Source organism: Odocoileus virginianus, chromosome 1 (assembly GCF_023699985.2).
Source record: "Odocoileus virginianus isolate 20LAN1187 ecotype Illinois chromosome 1, Ovbor_1.2, whole genome shotgun sequence".
Lineage (NCBI taxonomy): Eukaryota > Metazoa > Chordata > Mammalia > Artiodactyla > Cervidae > Odocoileus > Odocoileus virginianus.
Genome location: NC_069674.1, coordinates 17,180,984 through 17,205,069, shown reverse-complemented (window position 1 = coordinate 17,205,069; position 24,086 = coordinate 17,180,984). Strand labels below are relative to the sequence as shown.

Genomic DNA, 24,086 nt, shown 5'->3' with positions numbered 1-24,086 from the left:
GGACAGAATGCATAAAACAGGTATTTAAGAACTTGAAAAATAAATGACAGGGAGAAGACCAGAATTTAAAATACCATCCAACTAATGGTGAGCTCTCTCCTCCTCTGACCTCTAATCAACCCTAGTCTGGACTCCAGGCAGTACAAAGCCTAAAATGGACAACAGGCAAAGGCAGGAAAGCTCTAGGAGAGCCCTTGAACTGATGTGAGGATAGGAAAGGGAAACTGGGGGAAATCTTCCTCTTTTATTCCTGCTCCATCTTCTCAGAATTCAGCACTCGGGCAATTTTGCTGTGCTGGCAGCAGCAATGACAAAGGTCTTAGGTACTTAAAACTATAAAGAGAGGAAGATAAACAACAGGGTCCTATGGAGAGCACAGGGAACTATATTCAACCTCCTGGGATAAACCATGATGGAAATGAATATGAAAAAGAATGTACATACGGATAACCAAGTCCCTTTGCTGTACAGCAGAAATTAACACAACCATTGCAAATCGACTATACTTTAAAAAAAAAAACAAACTTTAAAGAAAGGGAATCTTCCTCTCTGATGAGAGGAGCTGTGGTCCCAAGAGGGTGGGATAAACCACCATGCTTCTCTTTCTCTTTCGGTCATTTCATTCCCTGGTCCTGGAGGTGAACATGGTTTTAGGAGGTATGCAGCAGAATGAGGTAACTAAAGCCTTAGTGTTCTGGCTGAAGGATCTGAAAAGGGAGCCCTAAGAAATGGGAAAGTGCTGGAGACGATGAGAGAGAGAGAGAGGGAGGAGCTCGGGGAAACAACTCCACAGTGACGTTCGTGAACTTGGGTTCATTTCTCAACTGCAGAAATGCAGTTGTTCATTTCTCAGATGTGTGAATCTGACCCTAAACATAGTACCGCAGACCTTGGGAACTAAAGCTACGGAGCAACCTCCACTCAGGTTCCACCCTGCAACTTGGTGGGGTACACGCCAGACAGACAGGAACAGCCCTGCAAAGGCTCTGAAAATACAACTCACGCTCAGAGGATGAGTCAGAAGTTGTGGCCTGAAAGCTGATTCCACTGCTTTCTAAAACGAAGAAATGATTAAGCAAAACACATATCTAACAAAGGCTTGGATCCAAAATACTTGACCAACTTACTCAACAGGAAGAAAACAAACAGCCCAATTTAAGAAATGTGCAAAGACTCGAGAGGATGATTCACTACAGAATGTATAAAAGCTGGCAAATAGTCATATGAAATGGTCATATGAAACTGGTATTAAATGATTAAAATTTTAAAATATTGACATTACTCAGTGCTGAAAGAGATGGGGGACAACAGGAACTCTCATACACAGTTGGTGGAAATGCAGAAGGGTATAACCACAATGGTACAATCCCATGGTACAACCACTATGGAAAACAGTGTTGATTTCTCATGAAGTTACCAGATGACCCTGGAATCCCTCCCAAGTATTTAACCTGGAAAAATGAAAACTTAGTTTTCATAAAACTTGTTCATCAATGTTAATGCATCTCTATTCAGAATCACCCAAAACTGGATATAACCCACATGTCTTTTTGGGTTATTGGGTAAATAAATGGAAACATCCATGCAGGGAATACCATTCAGCAACAAAAAGGAACAAATGATTAATATATGCAACAACTCTGATAAATATCAAAATGTTATGTTCAATCAAAGGAACCAGTAATAAAGGTTGCATATTGTGTGATTCCATTTATATGGCATTCTCTAGAACACAACACTGGGGCTGCCAATTTCGGTGGCTCAGACGGTAAAGAACCTGCCTGTAATGCAGGAGACCCAGGTTCAATCCCTGGGTCAGGAAGATCCCCTAGAGAAGGAAATGGCAACCCACTCCAGTATTCTTGCCTAGAGAATTCCATGGACAGAGGAGCCTGGTGTGGGCTACAGTCCATGGGGTTGCAAAGAGTCAGGAATGACTGAAGCAACTAACACTTTCGCTTTTTCAAAACACAAAACTACAGCAATCGGTGGTTGTCAGAGGCTGAGATGAGAGATGCAGGGATTAGAGGGTGTGATCATAAAGGATATAGATTACAAGGCAGCTATTTGGAGTGATAGAATCCTTCTATAGCCTGATTACGATGCTGGCTATATGGATCGATACATGTCTTAAAAGTGGGAACTATATATCAAAAAAGTCAATTTGACCCTATATTAATTTTAAATATTAAAGTATAAAAACAAATATAGTAAATACTCAATAAAAGATTATTCACATGAAGTGCAACCAGAATCTCTATTTGGACACTTCTCACATTGTGTCAGAATTGTGTTAACACCGTAGGCCTATTCCTACAGTGCATCCATTTCTCCAGGGCAGTAACCTTAGCTTTCTAATCTCTTATCTCCAGAATCCCACAGAGTATCTGAAATCTAAAGCAGATACTGAATAATATTTTTGAAAGATAAAAAATGAATAAATAATATGGAACCAGTTCACATTATTTCATTTTGGTAGAGGAAGAGCAGGAGAGAAACAGAACTTAATGAAAAGAACTCCTAAAAGTGAAAGAGTTCCAGAAAGACTCATTTTACAGTCACACACACTTTTGGGGGCATTTTGGGCATGACCACATAACATGAGTATTCATAATTTATGAGATAGTGCATGTATGTAGACTTCAATGGGGATTCTACTGTAAAGGCATTAATTATAATGAATTTATTAATTGAGGGACTGCTCTAATAATTCTTTGAGCAACACTGTGGAGAGAAAGGGTGAAATGGGTGAAGGGGGTCAAAAGGTACAAGCATCCATTATAAAATAAATAAATCCTGGGGATGTAATGTACAGCATGGTGACTAGAATTAAAAGCATTGTATTGTCTATTTTAAAGTTGCTAAGAGATCTTAAAAGCTCTCATCATAAGAAAAAACTTGTAATTATACATGATGATAGATACTGGGTTTCATGGTAACATCTTATGGAAAAAGTTGAATGAACTTTTTGGTCAACTCAATATTAACTAGATTTATTGTGATGATCATTTCACAATATAAACAAACACTGAATAATTATGTGGTACACCTGAAGCTAACATAATGCTAGCTGTCAATTATATCTCAAGAAAAAAGAAAAAAGAAAGTAAGAATGGCCAGGTTACAAGTTATATTAAGAAGAGATGTCAAGAATACACAGAAAAACTATACAAAAAAGATCTTCATGACCCAGATAATCACATTGGTGTGATCACTCACCTAGAGCCAGATATCCTGGAATGTGAAGTCAAGTGGGCCTTAGGAAGCGTCACTATGAACAAAGCTAGTGGAGGTGATGGAATTCCAGCTGAGCTATTTCAAATCCTAAAAGATGATGCTGTGAAAGTGCTGCACTCAACATACCAGTAAATTAGGAAAACTCAGCAGTGGCTGCAGGACTGGAAAAGGTCAGTTTTCATTCCAATTCCAAAGAAAGGCAATGCCAAAGAATGCTCAAACTACCACACAATTGCACTCATCTCACACACTAGCAGAGTAATGCTCAAAGTTCTCCAAGCTAGGTTTCAACAGTACATGAACCAAGAACTTCTAGATGTTCAAGCTTGATTTAGAAAAGGCAGAGGAACCAGAGATCAGATTGACAACATCCACTGGATCATAGAAAAAGCAAGAGAATTTCAGAAAAATAAAAGATCTACTTCTGCTTTATTGACCATGCCAAAGCCTTTGACTGTGTCGATCACAACAAACTGTGGAAAATTCTTCAAGAGATGGGAATACCAGACCACTTGACCTGCCTAAGAAATCTGTATGCAGGTTAAGAAGCAATAGTTAGAACCGGACATGGAACAATGGACTGGTTCCAAAATCGGAAAGAAGTACATCAAGGCTGTATATTGTCACCTTGCTTATTTAACTTATATGCAGGGTACACCATGTGAAATGCTGGGCTGGATGAAGCACAAGCTAGAATAAAGGCTGCCAGGAGAAATATCAACCTCAGATATGCAGATGACACCATCCTCATGGCAGAAAGTGAAGAGGAACTAAAGAGCCTCCTGAAGGTGAAAGAAGAGGGTGAAAAAGCTGGCTTAAAACTCAACATTCAAAAAATGAAGATCATGGCATCTGGTCCCATCACTTTATGGAAAACAGGAAAACAATGGAAACAGTGACAGACTTTATTTCTCAGGCTCCAAAATCACTGCAGATAGTGACTGCAGCCATGAAATTAAAAGATACTTGCTCCTTGGAAGAAAAGCTATGACCAACCTAGACAGTATATTAAAAAGCAGAGACACTATTTTGCTAACAAAGGTCTGTCCGGTCAAAGCTATGGTTTCTTCAGTAGTCATGTATGGATGTGAGAGTTGGATCATAAGGAATGCTGAGTGCTAAAGAATTGATGCTTTTGAACTGTGGTATTGGAGAAGACTTTGGAGAGTCCCTTGGACTGCAAAGAGATCAAACCAGTCAACCCTAAAGGAAATCAGTCCTTATTTTTCATCGCAGGGACTGATGTTGAAGCTGAAGCTCCAATACTTTGGTCACCTGATGCCAAGAGCCGACTCATTAGAAAAGACCCTGATGCTGGGAAAGATAGAAGGCAGGAGGAGAAGGGGACGACAGAGGATGAGATGGTTGGATGGTATCACTGACTCAATGGACATGAGTTTGAGCAAGCTCTGGGAGATGGTGATGGCCAGGGAAGCCTGGCGTGCTGCAGTCCATGGGGTCGTAAAGAGTCGGACACGACTGAGTGACTGAACTGAAGCCAACTCTGGGAATTATAGTTTTTCTCTGATGTAAAAAAAACAAAAAAAAAGGTACAGAACCTCAAATTTGTAGTGAAATATTTCATTTACTTTATTTTGTTCTGTTGGATGAAGGCACTAAATACCTTTGATTTGTTGTTGTTGTCACGCAGTCATGTCTGACTCTTTGCAACTCCATGGACACAGCCCGCTGGGCTCCTCTGTCATTGGATTTTCTGGGCAAGAATACTGGAGTGGGTTGCCCTTTCCTCCCCCAGGGGATCTTCCTGACCCAAGGACTGAACCTGAATCTCCTGTGTCTCCTGAATTGGCAGGCAGATGCTTTACCCTCATCAGTTCAGTTCAGTTTATCCTCATATATGGTCATATGTGATCAAAACAAACATTTCAAGATTCTTCTTTGTATAAAGCTGAAATTTCCCATGTAGGCACACATTAATAGTATGCTGCAATTCCTAACAATTTATGCATTACGATGTCAAAACCATGACTTCCTCCCTAATTAAAAAAAAGTCATTGGAAAGCTAGAGAGAAAGGATAATTCAAGTTGCTTTAGCAAAGTAACATTTGATTTAGAAACAGCATAAAGAGGTTTCTCCCAAAGGAAAGATCATCTGTAAAAAAAAAGAGTTGTTCTGAGCAGAGAATAGCTGATACAGAGTTAAAAAAAAAAAAAATCAAAGTTTAGCTCACAAAACTGGCATCCTGACTTTCGTGAGGACCGAAGCAAGGTTAATGTGATTCTCAAATACTGCTGCAAGCGGCAGCATGAGAGTGGGTCTAAGCTAAGTTTACCTCTGCCATAATATTGGCTTGGCCAAAAAGTAAGTTTGGGTTTTTCCACACCATCTTACAGAAAAATCCGAACCAACTTTTTGGCCAGCCCAGTATACAAAGGCAACGCTCATTATCGTGGTTGGATTTTTCTCCAATTTCCTTGCTCTATCTGACAGTGTTTAGTTACCGCATTTTTAAAACAATACTCTAATAAACACTTATTATATAAGTCATCAGTTATATAGATATAAAATCTATAATATGCACTAATTAACACAGCATATATAAGATACTTTAGATCAGTAGTCAAGTTTTAAGTGGCCATATCTGGGGTCCTGTTACACTCTATGAAAAGTAACAGGACAGTTCACCTTCCTATAGCATACATACCTGGAAAAAGAAAAGAAGGGAAAAAAGAGCCTCATTTAAATTATATGGTGAAAACAAACGCAGTGAAAGCTTAAATGGTGATAGAAACATGACAAATATCATCAGATGTCTGCTGTTGATATTCTCAATTGTTCAAATTCTATCAGCAAAGGAGCTGAAAATAATGAACACTGAGGGCCATTCTGGACTCATATTTACTGAACAGGACTTATGTAGGATAATATACCCAGTAACAGCTGCCAAATTAGAAAGTAAGTGCTATTTTCTTGCTGTCTGACCAGTCAATACTGAGTTCCATGAAAGTATATGGTTGTTGTGCTCAACCCTAAATACCAGGCAGAAAAGAGCATCTGACACAGAGCAAGTACAAATTAATACTTTTAGAAAAACATTTTGCAATAAATGAATAAATAAGCATGTTTCCACATGATTAGAGTTGAAGCAAAATTATAATAACTGAACTTCAGGAGTCACATTGGCACATCCCTAGATGTTAGATATTGGCACAGTTCTATTTAGACATGCATTCTTTCATTCATTCATTCTACCAACCAACCAACAATTCTTTCTAGTTTCAGAATACTTGTGTTAAGGTCTGTGATCAGGACTGGGAATACAAAAATCATAGGAAGATAACTGTAAATGATTTAATTTACATATATAGCCTAAGTGTAGTGTGGGATATACACAGATATAGAGCTAATATAATTAGTACCAATCAATTATACCTTGAGAACTATAATAAGTACAACATTATAATAGTGAATTCCAATGAGGACATAACTAGTTCTACCAGCAATTATCAAGGTATAGTTCTTAGCAAAGGCAGTTACTCAACTGAGCCCTGAGAAATACAAGGATACTGATAGATGGAAAACGGCAGATCATAAATTGTTAAGAGCATGAATTTTGAAACCAGGCTGCAGAAGAATGAATCCTACTCTACCACTTATTAGCTGTGTGACCTTCCTGAAGTTACTTAACTTCTCTGTTCATCAGATCCCTCATATATATCATGGAGGTAATTATAACTTATAGCATAGGGGTTTTGGAGAGTAAGTTAGTTGATGTATGTAAAGCACCTTTAATAGCACCTGAAACATAATACAAGTATATGTAAGATGGAGAAAAGAAGCAAGGGCAAGACAGAGGCAACAGCATAAAAAAGTCCTGAAGTGCTAAAAAAGTAAATTTCTTTCTGTTCTTCACCAGAAAAAAAAAAAAAAGCATAAAGTGTGCTAAGTACAAACTACTATGTATAAAATGCATTTTGCCAACTCATTAACAACTTTGGGTCATTGATCATTTATTACCACTACGGATGCTCAACCTGGAAAAACGCACAGATGCACGTACGTACACTCAAAGCTCCACACATATCAATAATTTCAGGGGTCCATCCACAGAATCAACAGTAGCGGGTGCTGCTTCAAGGTCAGAGCCACAGACAATGGAATGGTCTAATAATGGGTTTATTTTCCATAGAAACCAAAGCTTGGTATGGAATTTCATACAACCCCGTGCAACTCTGGACCCTGAAGTATCTAATCAAAAAACTTAAACTGTGAACTCATAGAAGACTGAGATGAATAGAACACAGAGAACTTCACAGCTGTGTCTCAAATCAAAGAAGGGCTAAAATGGACAATCACAGCGAGGTGGTTCTTTGTCTGAGAAGCAAACCTGTGAAGGACGAGGAGGCAGGTCCTCTGGCCCTGAGGAGGAGATGAGGCTGAGACACAATGTAAAAACAGAACGGCTTTGTACTCACATGGTGAAGGAGCCTGGGGGGGCAGACACTCTCCGCAGGTCCGCAGCTTGCACCTGATGGATACTAGAGGCAGCAGGGAATGAGCAGCGAAGACAGTCAGCAAAACAGCGTGGACAGACAGGGAACAAGCCGGGAGAGAGAAAGAGAGACACACAAAATTTAAACAGAACTTAAATGAGCGCGTCACCAAACAGTGAATGAAAAGAAAAGGAAAACCAAGCCAGCCACAGAAAGAATCCAAAAAGCCAGTGATAGCGACGAAGCCAACAGGACACACGGCAGGGCCGGTTCTCAGGCAAGCCGCAGACTGGGGCACGAGGCGGGGCGCCTGCAGCTGCCGCAGGATCGCAGATGCTGCGCGGGGCTGCGGGGTACCACGGTCCTCTTGGGCTCTAGGTCTCAGAGGGCATCCGTCTGTGCGTGTGCAGACACACACATGCGCGCACACACACACACACACATACACACAAGTGGTAGGCTGGCCCAGTCAACTCATCTTTGAGCAGAATCAAGGTAAGCTGAATCATTTAACATAGTCCTCATGATTCCAGGGCTTTGCTGAAATGTTCATGTCAGAAGAAAAACTATCTTGAGAAGAGCCACCCAACAGAAACTTAAAGGTCATACCAAGAAAGCCTAATTTCATCACAGTGATTCTGTAATTCCATTGATACTCTTGGCAGTAGAGTGAAACCATAGACTTCTCTCTGTTCTCTACCCCTCCTTTAAAAAGAAATAAAATAACAAAGAGGGTCTTCCATGGCTACCACAACAGATAAAATGTGGAACTGAAGAAATGAAACCCCACATTTCCTGCCACTTTTATGTTATTAGTAACAACGCTTATTCTCTCAGACCATTTGAATGGTTTCACTATAACACTTTTCCCCAATCCGTCTTTTCCCTATAACCCTACTCCCTCATTTCTGCTGGGTATGTAAATTCTCATATGAAGCCTCCCACGAATTAACTCCTTATTATCCTCAAAGGGCTATCAGTTATCACCAATAATACTTCTCAGCAGTCCAGGATGGTGGAACCCATTTGCCCAATTCAGAGTCTGCCAACTGAAAATCTTTCCCTTGGAGGATACAGTCACCCTTCACAATGCTGTCTTAATTGCTAGAGAACTCAGGCTAAGGTCTTCTTAAGCACCGGAGTTAATGTAGAATTTCTGATCTCCTTCAAGAGTGCCTTTCAAATAGCATGATCAGACTTACCTGGCTATCATGTTACTAATACATGAATATGAACCTAGACAAACCTGCTCAATTACTTTTGGGGTGGATGATATTTATTAGAGTCATATCTGAAGTAGGTTCATAAGCCATAAATGACATATAAAGGCATATGCTCCTGTATCAATGGGGTGGGCAGAGGAGGGGGTAGTGAACCTAATGGGCCTAGCTAGTCTCTTAGTTTGTATATGGTAATAGCAAATGGGATCACAAGCCAAGAAATATTTTTTTAGAATTTTTTTTTTCTTTTTGCAGAAGTAAAGCTCTAGGGGCATCATGAAAACCATTTAGCTGTTTCTCATGGGATTTTCTCCAGCCATCCATGTGTACCAGATCTTAAAATTCTTAAGTATATATCTTCCACTTACTACCATAAAATATGATCAAGAGATTTTCTATATTATTTCTATGCTCACAAGGTTTTAGATTTACATTATTTTGGAATCAATTTCTGAGAAATGCAACAGATGGAACATTATAGATCTGATCTATGTGGGAGTCCCTTGTTCAACATGTAACATTAAGTCTCAGCAAACTGGCAGGCACTGGGAGCCCCACGAGGAAAACCCCAGGGTCTCCCCAGAGAGCAGAGGAGACATGCCAAGCAGTAATGACACTAGTTTTGATAAATGGTGTGACAGAAGTAACAAGAGCACTACAGGAACGCTGAGTGGTGTATTTAACAGCTGGAAGCAGAAGGAAAAGGATTTTCAGGGAAAGTGATATGTCGATGGGAGGATGAACTTGAGCAAAAGCTAACAGATGAAAAGAAAGGAAGGGGACACTTCAAGGAGAGCAACAGGAGAGCAAAAATATGATGATGTTCAAGACCACCATACTGCTCTCTGTCTTGACTGCAAAGGTGAACTTTGCACAACGGTGGCCTAAAGACGAAAAGCTTGAAGGACTCAGAATGTGGAAGAAAACTCCTAAGAAGGTATCAGTGGCCAGGCTTCCCTTACATGGGAAACGCCACTTGGAAGTTCGTGGAAAAGCTGGATTTCCAAACAGTACGAAGCAGTCTAATCACAGAGGGTGAATAAGAGTAGTGGGTGGCAGATTTTCTAAAAATGCAGGGTTGAAGGATAATTTTAATAATAAGCAGTAATCAAGATCTTTGCTAATCTTTAAGATATATATATATATCCTGTTAAGAAATGGACACAATATTATTACTGCCATATTATTACTCAAAGTCTATCTTTGAGTCTGAGGCTGCTTAGATGGGGGCACCACTGCCCCCTGGTGGCAAATAACTGCATTTTTTAAACATGAAATTGCTTCTTGAACACCCTCGCAGCTAAATCTGTGAAGTCACATCATATGTACCACATGTACCAAAAAAACCAACTCTTTACATTTGATTTTAATATGTGAAGAAATCCCAAATAAATTCTTATTACAGTTTCTGAGCAAAAACAATTTTTTTTTCTCAAGGGCAAAAATTGTTTGAAACACCCCAAAATAATTACATGTCTGATGAGGCTATTAAGGGTAGAAGCACCAGGCATGAAAAAGAGCTGTTTGCCTGTAGATACTAAGACTTTTTAGCTCTGCTAACAAGTGATCTACAAGTGACCCAAAACACCCTGGACTATCTCAGAGAGGACTTTTCACTTTGTAGTTCAGATTTTCTCTCAAACCAAGAGTTCACAGCTTAACTCTGAACATTTTTAAGAGAGAGTATGGCCAGCTGTATACTCCTGCTGATACCTTGCCTGAAACTCATGAAGTGTACATCCAACCTAATAGCAGGGGAAGGCGGAGGATAGAAAAAGCAGCCGAAATGACCCAAGAATTTCTCTAGCTGCAAAATGTAAACAAAATGAAAAAGGCAACTACACCAGCCCTCTGGATAAGGATCTAGGAAAAACGCTGGGCAAGTACAGAGTGATTCTCGGATATGAGGGTACAGAGGAGAAAAGATCCTTCAAGCTCAGAAGCAGATGCTACAAAGGAAAACACTTTATGAGCCCTGTCGAACGCTACTCTTCAACATCTGCCTTTTCAGAACAGGGGTGAAGCTTTGGCAGAGAGTGATGACCCCTGTGTCATGGGTTCATTCTAGGCACTTCTATAGTTGCCACACTGACTCAATAAATACCTTGGCAAAGCATGCCCTAGCTTCGCAGGCACTAGACGAAGCCAGCCATTCAGTACAAATACATAACCATGCATCACAGGCCGCAAACAGGAGGAGCACCTCCGAGGGTACCTCACTGTGACACAAGAATGGCCAAAATTCAAACCTGGACAAGGCCTTACCTTAAGTCAGGTCAGGCATAGGGGCATGGTATACAGAAGAGGCTCAAAATGATGCCCCAAATTCCCATGTTTCTTCACCCCTTTCTCTAACCCCAAAGAGACATTTTCAATAAAAAATCAGATAAAGGGACTCTATAAAATGCATGTGCACTCAAAATAGCCAGTCATTATCACCTTTTCCAAATCAGTTTATCAAAGCCCCCGAGAAAGGAAAGGGTCCAGGAGGGGAACATTTTCTTTAGGCATTGAGTCATGGCTCAGGTCTCATCTATTAGACAATAGGATGCTCTCCAGCAATGGCAAAACTGAGCCGAAGCATCAGAGAATATAGGACTCCAAACTGGGAGCACTGGGAAAGGGACAGTCCGCTAACAAGCAGAAGGGGATGCAACAAGGGGACAGGTGAGCCAAAACCCAGTTCTGCCAACCTTCTGCCCTGGAGAAACCAACAGTCTCCAGGTGACCAGGGTCAAGAAGAGGAGGCCAACAGGGCCTTCCTAAAATGAAAGAGAACACATTTAACCAGACAGGTTTTATGACCCTGAATCACTCAATGATTTTCGGCTGGTCCCAGTCAATATATACTCAAGTGGGCGGTCGGTGAAAAAGCATCATCAATCTAACATACCATACAACAGTTACTCCTGAAAGAAGCGTGTGGTCACCGTACAGTGAACATGAAGAAGAAATGTGTGCGAGAGACAAGGGGCAGCTGAGTTTCCTGGACTTTTCTCCTTTCTCAGCACGGGGAGGCCTCCGACCATGCACATGCTCAGTGACCTGCTCTGCACGGCCTCCGTGTTCACAAAGGTGGGCAGACTCACTCATTGAGTAAAGGCATGGACGTTCTCCTCTTGCTCTTCTGTACCATGTTGGCCTGATTCCTCAGTGAGATCCGAATCATAGCCGGGGCCAACCTACAGGGCTCCCCATCCACTTGCATGGGGATGGATTTGTAAGTCAGCAGCATGACCTCCCGACACTGGTGCAGCCTTTCTCCATGGCCCCCGACTTGCAGGGCAGCCTGTAAAGACGAGAGAGAACAGGAAGAAGAGCTTAGCACCTAAGAGTTACTCAGGAGGGACTCCCCTAGTGGTCCAGTGGTTTAGACTTTGCCTTTCAATGTAGGGTGTGCGGGTTCAATCCCTGATCAGGGAGTGAAGACTCCAAATGCCTTGCAGTCAAATCACCCAAACATAAAACAGAAGCTACATTGTAACAAATTCAGTAAAGACTTTAAATATGATACACATTAAAAAAATCTTAAAAAAAAGAATTATTACTCAGAAAACCCAGAAACCCCAAGTCTACTGCATATAATCAAAAGGTCTTTGAAAAATACTTAGTGAAAGCTGTTAGTCATGAGTAAAATGGGAAACCTTGGGTAAATCATGCATACAAATAAGCTAAAATGTGAAAGCTTGATCGCAAATCCTCACTGACAGCCACTTTTTGCTTTTATGTATTTTCAGCCTTAATCATGTTAGTTTAATACAAAAGCTCTTTTCGTCATCTACTTCCATTAAATAACCAATGTGTGCAGAACAGAAAGAATATTAAAAAAGATAAAATACATAGTTTAAGACAGCTTCTATACTATAGCTAATATATAAATATATTTATAATATATAATTATTATAGTTATATATTAAATATGCATTATATTAAAATATGCTACCCATCCTTAGAAAAATTTTCAAACTTCAGGCAAGCTTTTCCTTCTTACCTAAAACCTCCTCAAACTACTTCTAATCTGTACAAGATCAATGAAATGCAAAATAATAATCCTCAGTTGAAAACATTCTGAAGAGTAAAGCAGCTTTGAGGATCAAAATCAAACACAATAAGAGCTTGGTTCACTACAGTAGCCACAAAATGAAAAGTCAATCCAACATTAAAATTCTGCAACGAATTAGCATAACTTCTCTGCCTTAGTTAAAAAAAAAAATCATTTTAGTACCACTCACCCTTACAGGGATGAACTAAAATCAAATAATATGTTTGGTTACAGCATACATAGAGAGTGCCCAAACTGTCTTATACAGTTTGATGAACACTTTTATACACATATGTGAATCTCAATCCAGATTAAGTTTTAGGCAATTTACAGCAACCAGAAGGTTTCCAAGTGCTTCTGTCCAATCTCCGATCTATTTATACTCCTCTCACCTCCCACTAACTGATTTCTATTACCATAGATTCAGTGTGTTTGAACTTGAAGTTCATATAAGATAAATCATACCATATGTAGTCTCATGTCTGACATCTTTTGCTTATCATTATTTCTGAGTAATAGAAAAGTGTATTTATCTACTCTTCTGCTGGTAAACATTTGGCTGTTTCAAGTTTGGGGCTATTATTGAAGTAAACTTTCTTGTGTATATCTCTTCGTGGATACATACATACAATGAGTAGAATTGCTATGCTGTAAGTTTAGATGTATATTTAACTATAGTGATACTACTAACAGTTGTTCAATAAGGTTCTATTATAAGGCATTTTGAGTATCAATTTATAACAAAGTAAACAAACCTTAGAAGGAGTTAATACTAACTGTAGCTCAAAACCTAAAAGATTCACTTAAAAAGGAAAATCTACATACTATCAGCTTGTTTCCACACTTCTCACCTCTATCTTATGAATGAGGAATAAAAACTGTTAACTGAGATTTGTGAAGTCAACTTGTACTAATGTGGCTCCCAGGTATTTGTATTTATTTTGTGCTTTGAACTATTTCTGCACTCACATTAATCTGAACAATACAAACCTGTTTATGTATGCAAAGATAAAAGAAACACAAAGGAACAGAAAGGAGGGAAAGAAAATAGGACAAAAACTGAAAAGACCTTATCATTATTGAACACCTTTGATGTTAAAAAGCATTCAATTGTAACCCTTACATACAACTTTATTGAATTAGTAGAACAAGGAGGCAGAAGAGAATGAAGTGAGAATTTATTAAAATTCTTTCTAGCCTATTACCCAATCCTGTTACTCAGCTGAAAGTTTCTCTGATTGTACTTAAATTACCCATTTAAGTTAACCTATGGATTTGATGCACTATTAGCATCTCCAGGACTTTCCCAATATATTTCCCTTGCCTTAAAGTAATTCTCAATCCAATATTTATCTGACAAGGTTGTATCCCTTCATTCACTGGGAGAAATACCAGTTTCTTTCTTTTCCCTCAGTCTTGACTAGGCCTAATAATGGAGAAGGCAATGGCACCCCACTCCAGTACTCTTGCCTGGAAAATCCCATGGACGGAGGAGCCTGGTGGGCTGCAGTCCATGGGGTCACTAAGAGTCAGGCATGACTGAGCAACTTCACTTTCACTTTTCACTTTCATGCACTGGGGAAGGAAATGGCAACCCACTCCAGTGTTCTTGCCTGGAGAATCCCAGGGACGGGGGAGCCTGGTGGGCTGCCGTCTATGGGGTCGCACAGAGTCGGACACGACTGAAGCAACTTAGCAGCAGCAGCAGCAATGACAAATAAAGGGCTTCTCTGGTAGCCCAGCTGGTAAAGAACCTGCCTGCAATGCAGGAGACCCGCAGTTCAATCCCTGGGTTGGGAAGAACCCCTGGAGAAGGGAACAGCTACCCACTCTGGTATTCTTGCCTGGAGAATTCCATGGACAGAGGAGCCTGGAGGGCTACAGTCCATGGGGTCACAGAGTTGGACACAACTGAGTAACTTTCACTTTCACTTTTCAATGACAAATAAAAATGCAGAACCAGCCAAGTAAGTAAGAAGTTATTCCCTGGGTTTGAGAGGACTTGAAACTACTTAAATACTTTCCAACCCCTTGGTATCAGAAGGCTTCCACAGTACCGTAGAGCATATTTAAACCATATTCTCAGCCTCAATGGTAGATCAATAGCAAGTGCAACAAACAGAGGTAAATAGCTGTCAGCGGCAGTTCCACTGGCATTTCAGAATCAATCCAAGATCGCTGCACAGGCACAAGAGGAATTATAGTAATTAGCTTCTCAGAATAAAGACAGCTCTATTAGTGTTAGCACAACCATAGTAATTTATTTTTGGAAGAAGCTAGACTAAAGGTAATTTTTAAAAGACTTACTAGAAATAGGTATTTTTCATCATTCAGATGGGTATAGGCTTCACATCCTTTAAGGCACAGGCTCTAACAACCATAATAATGTCCAAGATTTTTTAATTCACCAATAAAAAATCTACTGGTATATTAATAACAGATATTCAATTGTCTGTTCAACCTAACATGTATTATATTGTTGTGAAAATGTCAAACATCGCCTTTTTGGTAGTATGTGAATTTGGAGGAAAACAAAGCTATTTACTGTCCTACAGTCACTAACAACTTTAAGTCCACAGGTATGGCATGAGATCTTCTGTCTTTCCACAATACGCTCCTCCCCAGAATACTATTCTTCATCTCTCTTCAAATCTCATCCTGCTTCTTGCTACTCGAGTCCTTATTCACCTGCTGCCAGGTGACAGGACGGACAGCTCTGGGTTGGGAGAGGAGAAGAGAAACAAGGGCAGGTCCGCCAACATTTCCTTCTCTGCACTGCCGCTGGGCGCTGACTCCCAGACCCAGTCCCTGAGCAAAAATGCCCAAGGCAGCAGTCAATGCCGTGGATGAGAAACACGGGAGACAATCAACAACACGAAAATCTGTTCTTCTTCTTTTTTTTAAAGATGAACAAAGTAATCTTGTAATATCAAATAACCAAAAAAAAAAGAGGAAACTTGTTTTATTATTATTATAAGTGGGCTTTATCCCAGGAATGCAAGGATTCTTTAATATCCGCAAATCAATCAATGTAATACACCACATTAACAAATTGAAAGATAAAAACCATATGATTATCTCAATAGATGCAGAGAAAGCCTTTGACAAAATTCAACACCCATTTATGATTGAAACTCTCCAGAAAGCAGGAATAGAAGGAACATACCTCAACATAATAAAAGCTATATATGACAAACCCACAGCAAGCATTACCCTCAATGGTGAAAAATTGAAAGCGTTTCCCCTAAAATCAGGAACAAGACAAGGGTGCCCACTCTCACCACTACTATTCAACATAGTTTTGGAAGTTTTGGCCACAGTAATCAGAGCAGAAAAAGAAGTAAAAGGAATTCAGATAGGAAAAGAAGAAGTGAAACTCTCGCTGTTTGCAGATGACATGATCCTTTACATAGAAAACCCTAAAGACTCTACCAGAAAATTACTAGAGCTAATCAGCGAATATAGTAAAATTGCAGGATATAAAATTAACACACAGAAATCCCTTGAATTCCTATACACTAACAATGAGAAAACAGAAAGAGAAATTAAGGAAACAATACCATTCACCATTGCAACAAAAAGAATAAAATACTTAGGAGTGTATCTACCTAAAGAAACAAAAGACCTATACATAGAAAACTATAAAACACTGATGAAAGAAATCAAAGAGGACACAAACAGATGGAGAAACATACCATGTTCATGGATTGGAAGAATCAATATTGTCAAAATGGCTATACTACCCAAAGCAATCTATAGATTCAATGCAATCCCTATCAAGCTACCAACGGTATTTTTCACAGAACTAGAACAAATAATTTCAAAATTTGTATGGAAATATAAAAAACCTTGAATAGCCAAAGTAATCTTGAGAAAGAAGAATGGAACAGAAGGAATCAACCTGCCTGACTTCAGACTATACTACAAAGTCACAGTCATCAAGACAGTATGGTACTGGCACAAAGACAGAAATATATATCAATGGAACAGAATAGAAAGCCCAGAGATAAATCCATGAACCTATGGTCACCTTATCTTCAACAAAGGAGGCAAGGATATACAATGGAAAAAAGACAACCTCTTTAACAAGTGGTGCTGGGAAAACCAGTCAACCACTTGTAAAAGAATGAAACTAGAACACTTTCTAACACCATACACAAAAATAAACTCAAAATGGATTAAAGATCTAAATGAAAGACCAGAAACTATAAAATTCCTAGAGGAGAACATAGGCAAAACACTCTCTGACATAAATCACAGCAGGATCCTCTCTGACCCACCTCCCAGAATATTGGAAATAAAAGCAAAAATAAACAAATGGGACCTAATGAAACTTAAAAGCTTTTGCACAACAAAGGAAACTATAAGCAAGGTGAAAAGACAGCCCTCAGATTGGGAGAAAATAATAGCAAACGAAGCAACAGACAAAGGATTAATCTCAAAAATATACAAGCAACTCCTCCAGCTCAACTCCAGAAAAATAAATGACCCAATCAAAAAATAGACCAAAGAACTAAACAGACATTTCTCCAAAGAAGACATACAGATGGCTAACAAACACATGAAAAGATGCTCAACATCACTCATTATCAGAGAAATGCAAATCAAAACCACAATGAGGTACCATTACACGCCAGTCAGGATGACTGCTATCCAAAAGTCTACAAGCAATAAATGCTGGAGAGGGTGTGGAGAAAAGGGAACTCTCTTACATTGTTGGTGGGAATGCAAACTAGTACAGCCACTATGGAAAACAGTGTGGAGATTTCTTAAAAAACTGGAAATAAAACTGCCATATGACCCAGCAATACCACTTCTGGGCATACACACCAAGGAAACCAGATCTGGAAGAGACACGTGCACCCCAATGTTCGTTGCAGCACTGTTTATAATAGCCAGGACATGGAAGCAACCTAGATGCCCATCAGCAGACGAATGGATAAGGAAGCTGTGGTACATATACACCATGGAATATTACTCAGCCATTAAAAAGAATTCATTTGAATCAGTTCTAATGAGATGGATGAAACTGGAGCCCATTATACAGAGTGAAGTAAGCCAGAAAGATAAAGACCATTACAGTATACTAACACATATATATGGAATTTAGAAAGATGGTAATGATAACACTATATGCAAAACAGAAAAAGAGACACAGATGTACAGAACAGACTTTTGGACTCTGTGGGAGAAGGCGAGGGTGGGATGTTTCAAGAGAACAGCATCGAAACATGTATATTATCTATGGTGAAACAGATCACCAGCCCAGGTTGGGTGCATGAGACAAGTGCTTGGGCCTGGTGCACTGAGAAGACCCAGAGGGATCGGGTAGAGAGGGAGGTGGGAGGGGGGATCGGGATGGGGAATACATGTAAATCCATGGCTGATTCATGTCAATGTATGACAAAAACCAATACAATATTATAAAGTAATTAGCCTCCAACTAATAAAAATAAATGGGAAAAAAAATAAAGATGAACAAAGTAATCTTATAATATCAAATAACAAAAAAGGGGAAATTTGTTTTATTAAAAAATAAAACAAAAGAGGATAAATATATTATGTGATTGTACATGATATCAAATACTAACCAAATAGGATGGGACATTAATGTGCATGATAAACAGAAATAAATATCTTCCTTTCTCTTTAGATTTTATCAACAGAGCAACTGAATATTCTATAGTTTGAAAGCAACATAAACACATTTTTAATGGAAGCCCACATATAACTATCATGAATGTCTTTCTAAATAAAAATATTGCGGGTAGCTACTCAAATCAAGACATGTTTTACATTGGGATATTTGTAACTCTTCTCCCAGAATGTTATGAACACTGCAATTTTAATCAATTAAACGTGCAGTTACTGTTCTGCAAACTGTAAGCATATCTGCATAGTGTATATGAACTAAGCTTAGAAGTCATGTTATAAAGTTCTATATGTTAAACTGGAAACTCTAGATAAATTTCTCGAAAAATATAACTGCAAAAATTGGTATACTAAATACAGAAATTGGATAGTTTAAACTGGTTTTAAAAATTGAAAGTTATCAAAAATGTTTCTCATTCCAACCCCACCCCAAAATGTGCTAAGTGGACTTAGATGTTTTACAAGTTTATTCAAGTTTTAAAGAAAGAGTGTCTAATAAAACATGTTTTAGAAAATGATGCTATGCCTGAGATAACAAAACCCGATAACGGCAGCAACAGAAAACAAAATTTTAACTGAATTTTATACCAGTATCACATACCAATATAATTTTAAATATCATATGATAGCACTAATTTGTGGTAATTTTTTAAATGATACAGATGAATTTATTTACAAAACAGAAACAAGCTCATAGCCATACAGACCAAACTTATGGTAACCAAAGGGGAAAGCAAAATGTAGGGGATGTTGGGGGGGGATAAATTAGGAATCTGAGATTAACATACATACACTATTATGTACAAAATAGGTAAATAATGAGGACTTAACAGGGAACTATTACTCCTTATCTTGTAAAATGGAAAAGAATCTAAGAATATATATACACACACATATATCCAAATATGTACACCTGAAATTAATACCAAATTGTAAGTTAATTATACTTTAATAAAAATAAAATAAAGCAAAAAAGGAAATATAATTTCACCACATTACAGTTTAAGTGAGAAAAAACATTATAAGTGAGAAAAAACATTATCATCCCAAAGATGCAGAAAAAAATAAAGTTAGTGCCTTTTAGAATCAATTGTCAGAAAACTAGGAATAGGACATAACTTATTTAACTGATAAAAGTCATCTACCAAAACTCCTAGAGAAAACATTATTTGGAATGAAGAAAATATAGAAGCATCCTTTCAAGGGACAAAATGCCCCACCAGTAACAGAAGTTTTCAGCATAGTAGTGGAGGTTCTTGAACAATATAGTAAGTCAAGAAAATAAAACTGGAAGAAAAAGGTTTGGAAGGGTGGGAATGCAAACTAGTACAGCCACTATGGAAAACAGTGTGGAGATTTCTTAAAAAACTGGAAATAGAACTGCCATATGACCCAGCAATCCCACTTCTGGGCATACACACAGAGGAAACCAGATCTGAAAGAGACACATGCACACCAATGTTCATCGCAGCACTGTTTATCATAGCCAGGACATGGAAGCAATCTAGATGCCCATCAGCAGATGAATGGATAAGGAAGTTGTGGTACATATACACCATGGAATATTACTCAGCCATTAAAAAGAATTCATTTGAATCAGTTCTAATGAGGTGGATGAAACTGGAGCCCATTATACAGAGTGAAGTAAGCCAGAAAGATAAAGACCATTACAGTATACTAACACATATATATGGAATTTAGAAAGATGGTAATGATAACACTATATGCAAAACAGAAAAAGAGACACAGATGTACAGAACAGACTTTTGGACTCTGTGGGAGAAGGCGAGGGTGGGATGTTTCAAGAGAACAGCATCGAAACATGTATATTATCTATGGTGAAACAGATCACCAGCCCAGGTTGGATACATGAGACAAGTGCTCGGGCCTGGTGCACTGGGAAGACCCAGAGGGATCGGGTAGAGAGGGAGGTGGGAGGGGGGACCGGGATGGGGAATACATGTAAATCCATGGCTGATTCATGTCAATGTATGACAAAACCCACTACAATATAAAAAAGAAAGAAAGAAAGAAAAAGGATTGGAAGGAAAAAAAGCAAACCTGGTAATATTCCCAAAGGTATCATCCATACATAGAAATTTCAAGAAAATTCACAGGCCAAGAATTAAATCTCATAAGAAATGTATGCTATCAAACAAAAAATCCAATAGTGTTCCCCTTCTCTGGCCACAGCTAAGCAAAATCATAATAAAAAACATTAAAAAAAATAAAAAAAAATAGGATGTCATATAATGTCAACAGAAATAAAGCAATGCATGAGACTTTTAGGCAGAAAAATTTTAAACTACTGGAGACACAAAGGAAAACTTAAAGAAATGGAAAGTCATGCCATACTCATGGATGGGACAATTTAATACTCTAATAATATTAATTTCCTCAAAAATAATAAATTCAATGTAATTCCAAGTGAATATGAGAACTACTACTTTGAAGATTCTTGTCAAACTAATTCTATAATTAATTTCAAAGAATAAGGTCCACAAATGACTGAGAACCTTCTGAAAACATAAAGAAAAACAGACGATCCTTATTAAATATTGAGATGTAATTCAAACAGAGGTGTTTGCACAAGATAAGACATAAAGGTCAAAGGAAATGAAAGTGCAGAATAAACCCATATGTGTGAGGACGCAGAATATTTGAATATGGGATTATAAATTACTGGAGAAATGATAGATAATTTAGCAAATAGTGCTGGGAATACTTCTTCCTATAATAGAGAACAATTAGTATTCTAGCTCACATAATACACATTATCAACTCAGATGTATTAAAGGACTAGGAACAAAAAACAAAAATATAAATATAAAAATTAGCTGGGAGAAAGACAGGAGAGAGCAGTCTTTCTCCTTAGCTCTCATTTTCTCAAGCAGTATCTGGCTGTGGCTGATTCTTCTCTGTGCTTCAGTTTCCCACAGACAAGCACTCTCGCCCGGCCACCCCTGACTCTATGGTCCAGCCCAGACAGGCAGCCAACTACAGCAGTGACCCCAGCTCTCATGGCCTGATTCCTTCCTCTAGAGTCCCAGCTCCCGCCTGATGACCCTTGTTGCAGAACCCATCAATGGCCACTTCTCCTGGGTTCCACCCCTGTCTAGTGGCCCTGGCTCCTGAGTGCTGGTAATATCGTCTCTTCCCTTTATCCCTCCAGCCTTAGAGGTTGCAGAGAATTTCTGCAGTTGCCAATCCATGGATTGCTACATACAGGTTACTTCCTTCCAGTTCTTCTTCTAATATCCTATAATTAGTCCCCTGGATTAAATTTCCTCAACTGAATATGGGTTATTTTCCCTGTCTGACACACTACCTTAGTCACCAAAATGAGAAATTATAAGTAATTTGCAGTGGTGCCATTATCATCCACTCTACATTTATCTATACAAGTTTTTACATGCTATTTTATTGCCATGAAGTAATGCCATTAAGTTTTATTGTTTTCCATTTTATCAAATATTAAGATTTCAGGATATGGGTATGTTCTAAAATCCTACTTTAATGCATGCTGTAAGCAGTATAATAGAATCAGTAATTGTATTGCAATTCACTTCATTATTGTCCATATGAGTTACTATTTACAGCAAAAATAGCTCCATAGATTCAGCTTCTGTATATGTTAAGTGATGAGTTTTTGGTAGGCTACTATGGCCTGTTTTCACATTAGCATTTTATGATGCAAGGAAATAATTTCATGTTCCCAAATTCTACCACATACCATCTACCACATACCACATACCCTGCCTTACTTTGACAGTATTAGTCATAGGACTAACACATGGCCAGTATGAAGTAGAAGATGGTGAAAAGGAAAGGGCTTTATTTGAAAAACTTGCCTTCTGCTCATTAAAATTAATCTAGGCATTATTGAGTACTTACTAACTGTGGTGTTGGAGAAGACTCTTGAGAGTCCCTTGGACTGCAAGGAGATCCAACCAGTCCATCCTAAAGGAAATCAGTCCTGAATATTCATTAGAAGGACTGATGCTGAAGCTGAAACTCCAATCTTTTGGCCACTTGATGCAGAGAACTGACTCATTTGAAAAGACGCTGATGCTTGGAAAATTGAAGGCGGGAGGAGAAGGGGACAACAGAAGATGAGACGATTGGATGGCATCACTGACTCAATGGACATAAGTTTGAGTAAACTCCGGGAGTTGGTGAGGGACAGGGAGGCCTGGCATGCATGGGGTTGCAAAGAGTTGGATACAACTGAACGACTGAACTGAACTGATGGGTCAAGAATGTTTCTGTGAAAAAGGTAAGATTCTTATAGTGTAGAAATCTAAATATTCCTTCTCAATGGCGTTTACTTGTATTATTCATTATTCTTAGTTGCTTAGTCATGGCCAACCCTTTGCATCCCCATGGACTGGGGATCTTCCTAACTCAGGAATCGAACCTCAATCTCCTGCATTGCAGGCGGATTCTTTACTCTCTGAGCCACGAGGGAAGAAGACTCCTGGTATACTTTGGTCTTTCCTATTTTTGTTCAATTGAGGTAGATTAACTATAAAGGTCAGTAAATGAGAGGCAAAAAAGCCACAAAGGGGGCTCTTCAGCTTCTCTGCTGTGATCTAGCCTGGGATTCAATGGTGCAGGTTGGAGAAACATCACCTCCATGGATTCAAACTATTTCCATATCAATCCCCTGAAATCTGTGGTATTATGACAGACTGAATACAGTACAGTCAATCAACAATATAGTCTGGGATCAAACAAATTTGTATAACTAACACATCCTATTGATTTTTTCTTTTTAACACTAGCCTAGTAGCATCCATCCCTTACATTAGACGTAGTAAGAGTATGATGCTAAAACAGTATCAGCTAAGTCACAATAAAATAAAAGCCAGACTCCATACAACACATCATCTCTCCAGCATATAATCAATCGTACTAGACAAAGAAGCATGAAAATGTGATCCATGATGAAGAAAACATGTTTGAAATGACCACTAAATTGATTTAAGAGAAAACTGGACAGTGTAAAAAAGAAAGGGTCTGTAAACATGAAAACAGAACAACAGAAATGATTTAATCTGAAAAACAAGAGATGAAATTATTTTCCAGGATCTGTGAGACAACAACAAGCAATCTTTAGCACACATAATTGAATACCAGGAGGAGCGGAAAAGGATGGAGCAGAAAACACATAGATGAAAATACTCCAAATCTATTGGAAAAAAAAGTCAAGCTTCAGTTCCAAAAAGAGCAATGAACCTAAAGCAGGATAAATACAGAGAAAATCATGTGGAAGTTAGAATGATGCCCACCACAACCACCACCACCAAAAAAAAAAAAAGATGCTTGCATTCTAATGCCCAGAAACTATGAAAACTTATAAGGCAAGAGGGTCCTTTCTGGTATGATTAAACTAAGGATGTTGAGATAGGAGATTATTTTGGATTATCTGAGAGAGGGGCCCCCAGTGTCTTCACAAGGGTCCTTGCAAGCAAGGAAGG

General features: G+C 38.7%; 1 protein-coding gene across 9 annotated transcripts in view; it reads right to left on the bottom strand.

Annotated features, from left to right (window-relative positions):
- Positions 1-24,086, bottom strand: part of DGKI (diacylglycerol kinase iota) — a 502,817-nt gene that overhangs the window by 156,259 nt on the left and 322,472 nt on the right. For 7 of the 9 annotated variants that reach the window (XM_070465256.1, XM_070465264.1, XM_070465269.1 and 4 more), the window contains 2 exons: positions 12,002-12,201; positions 7,675-7,737 (listed from right to left, as the gene is read on the bottom strand). In XM_070465256.1, coding sequence (XP_070321357.1) covers positions 7,675-7,737; positions 12,002-12,201 — 263 coding nt within the window. The remainder of the gene's footprint in view (positions 1-7,674; positions 7,738-12,001; positions 12,202-24,086) is intronic. The other 2 variants (XM_070465240.1, XM_070465261.1) reach the window with 1 other exon arrangement.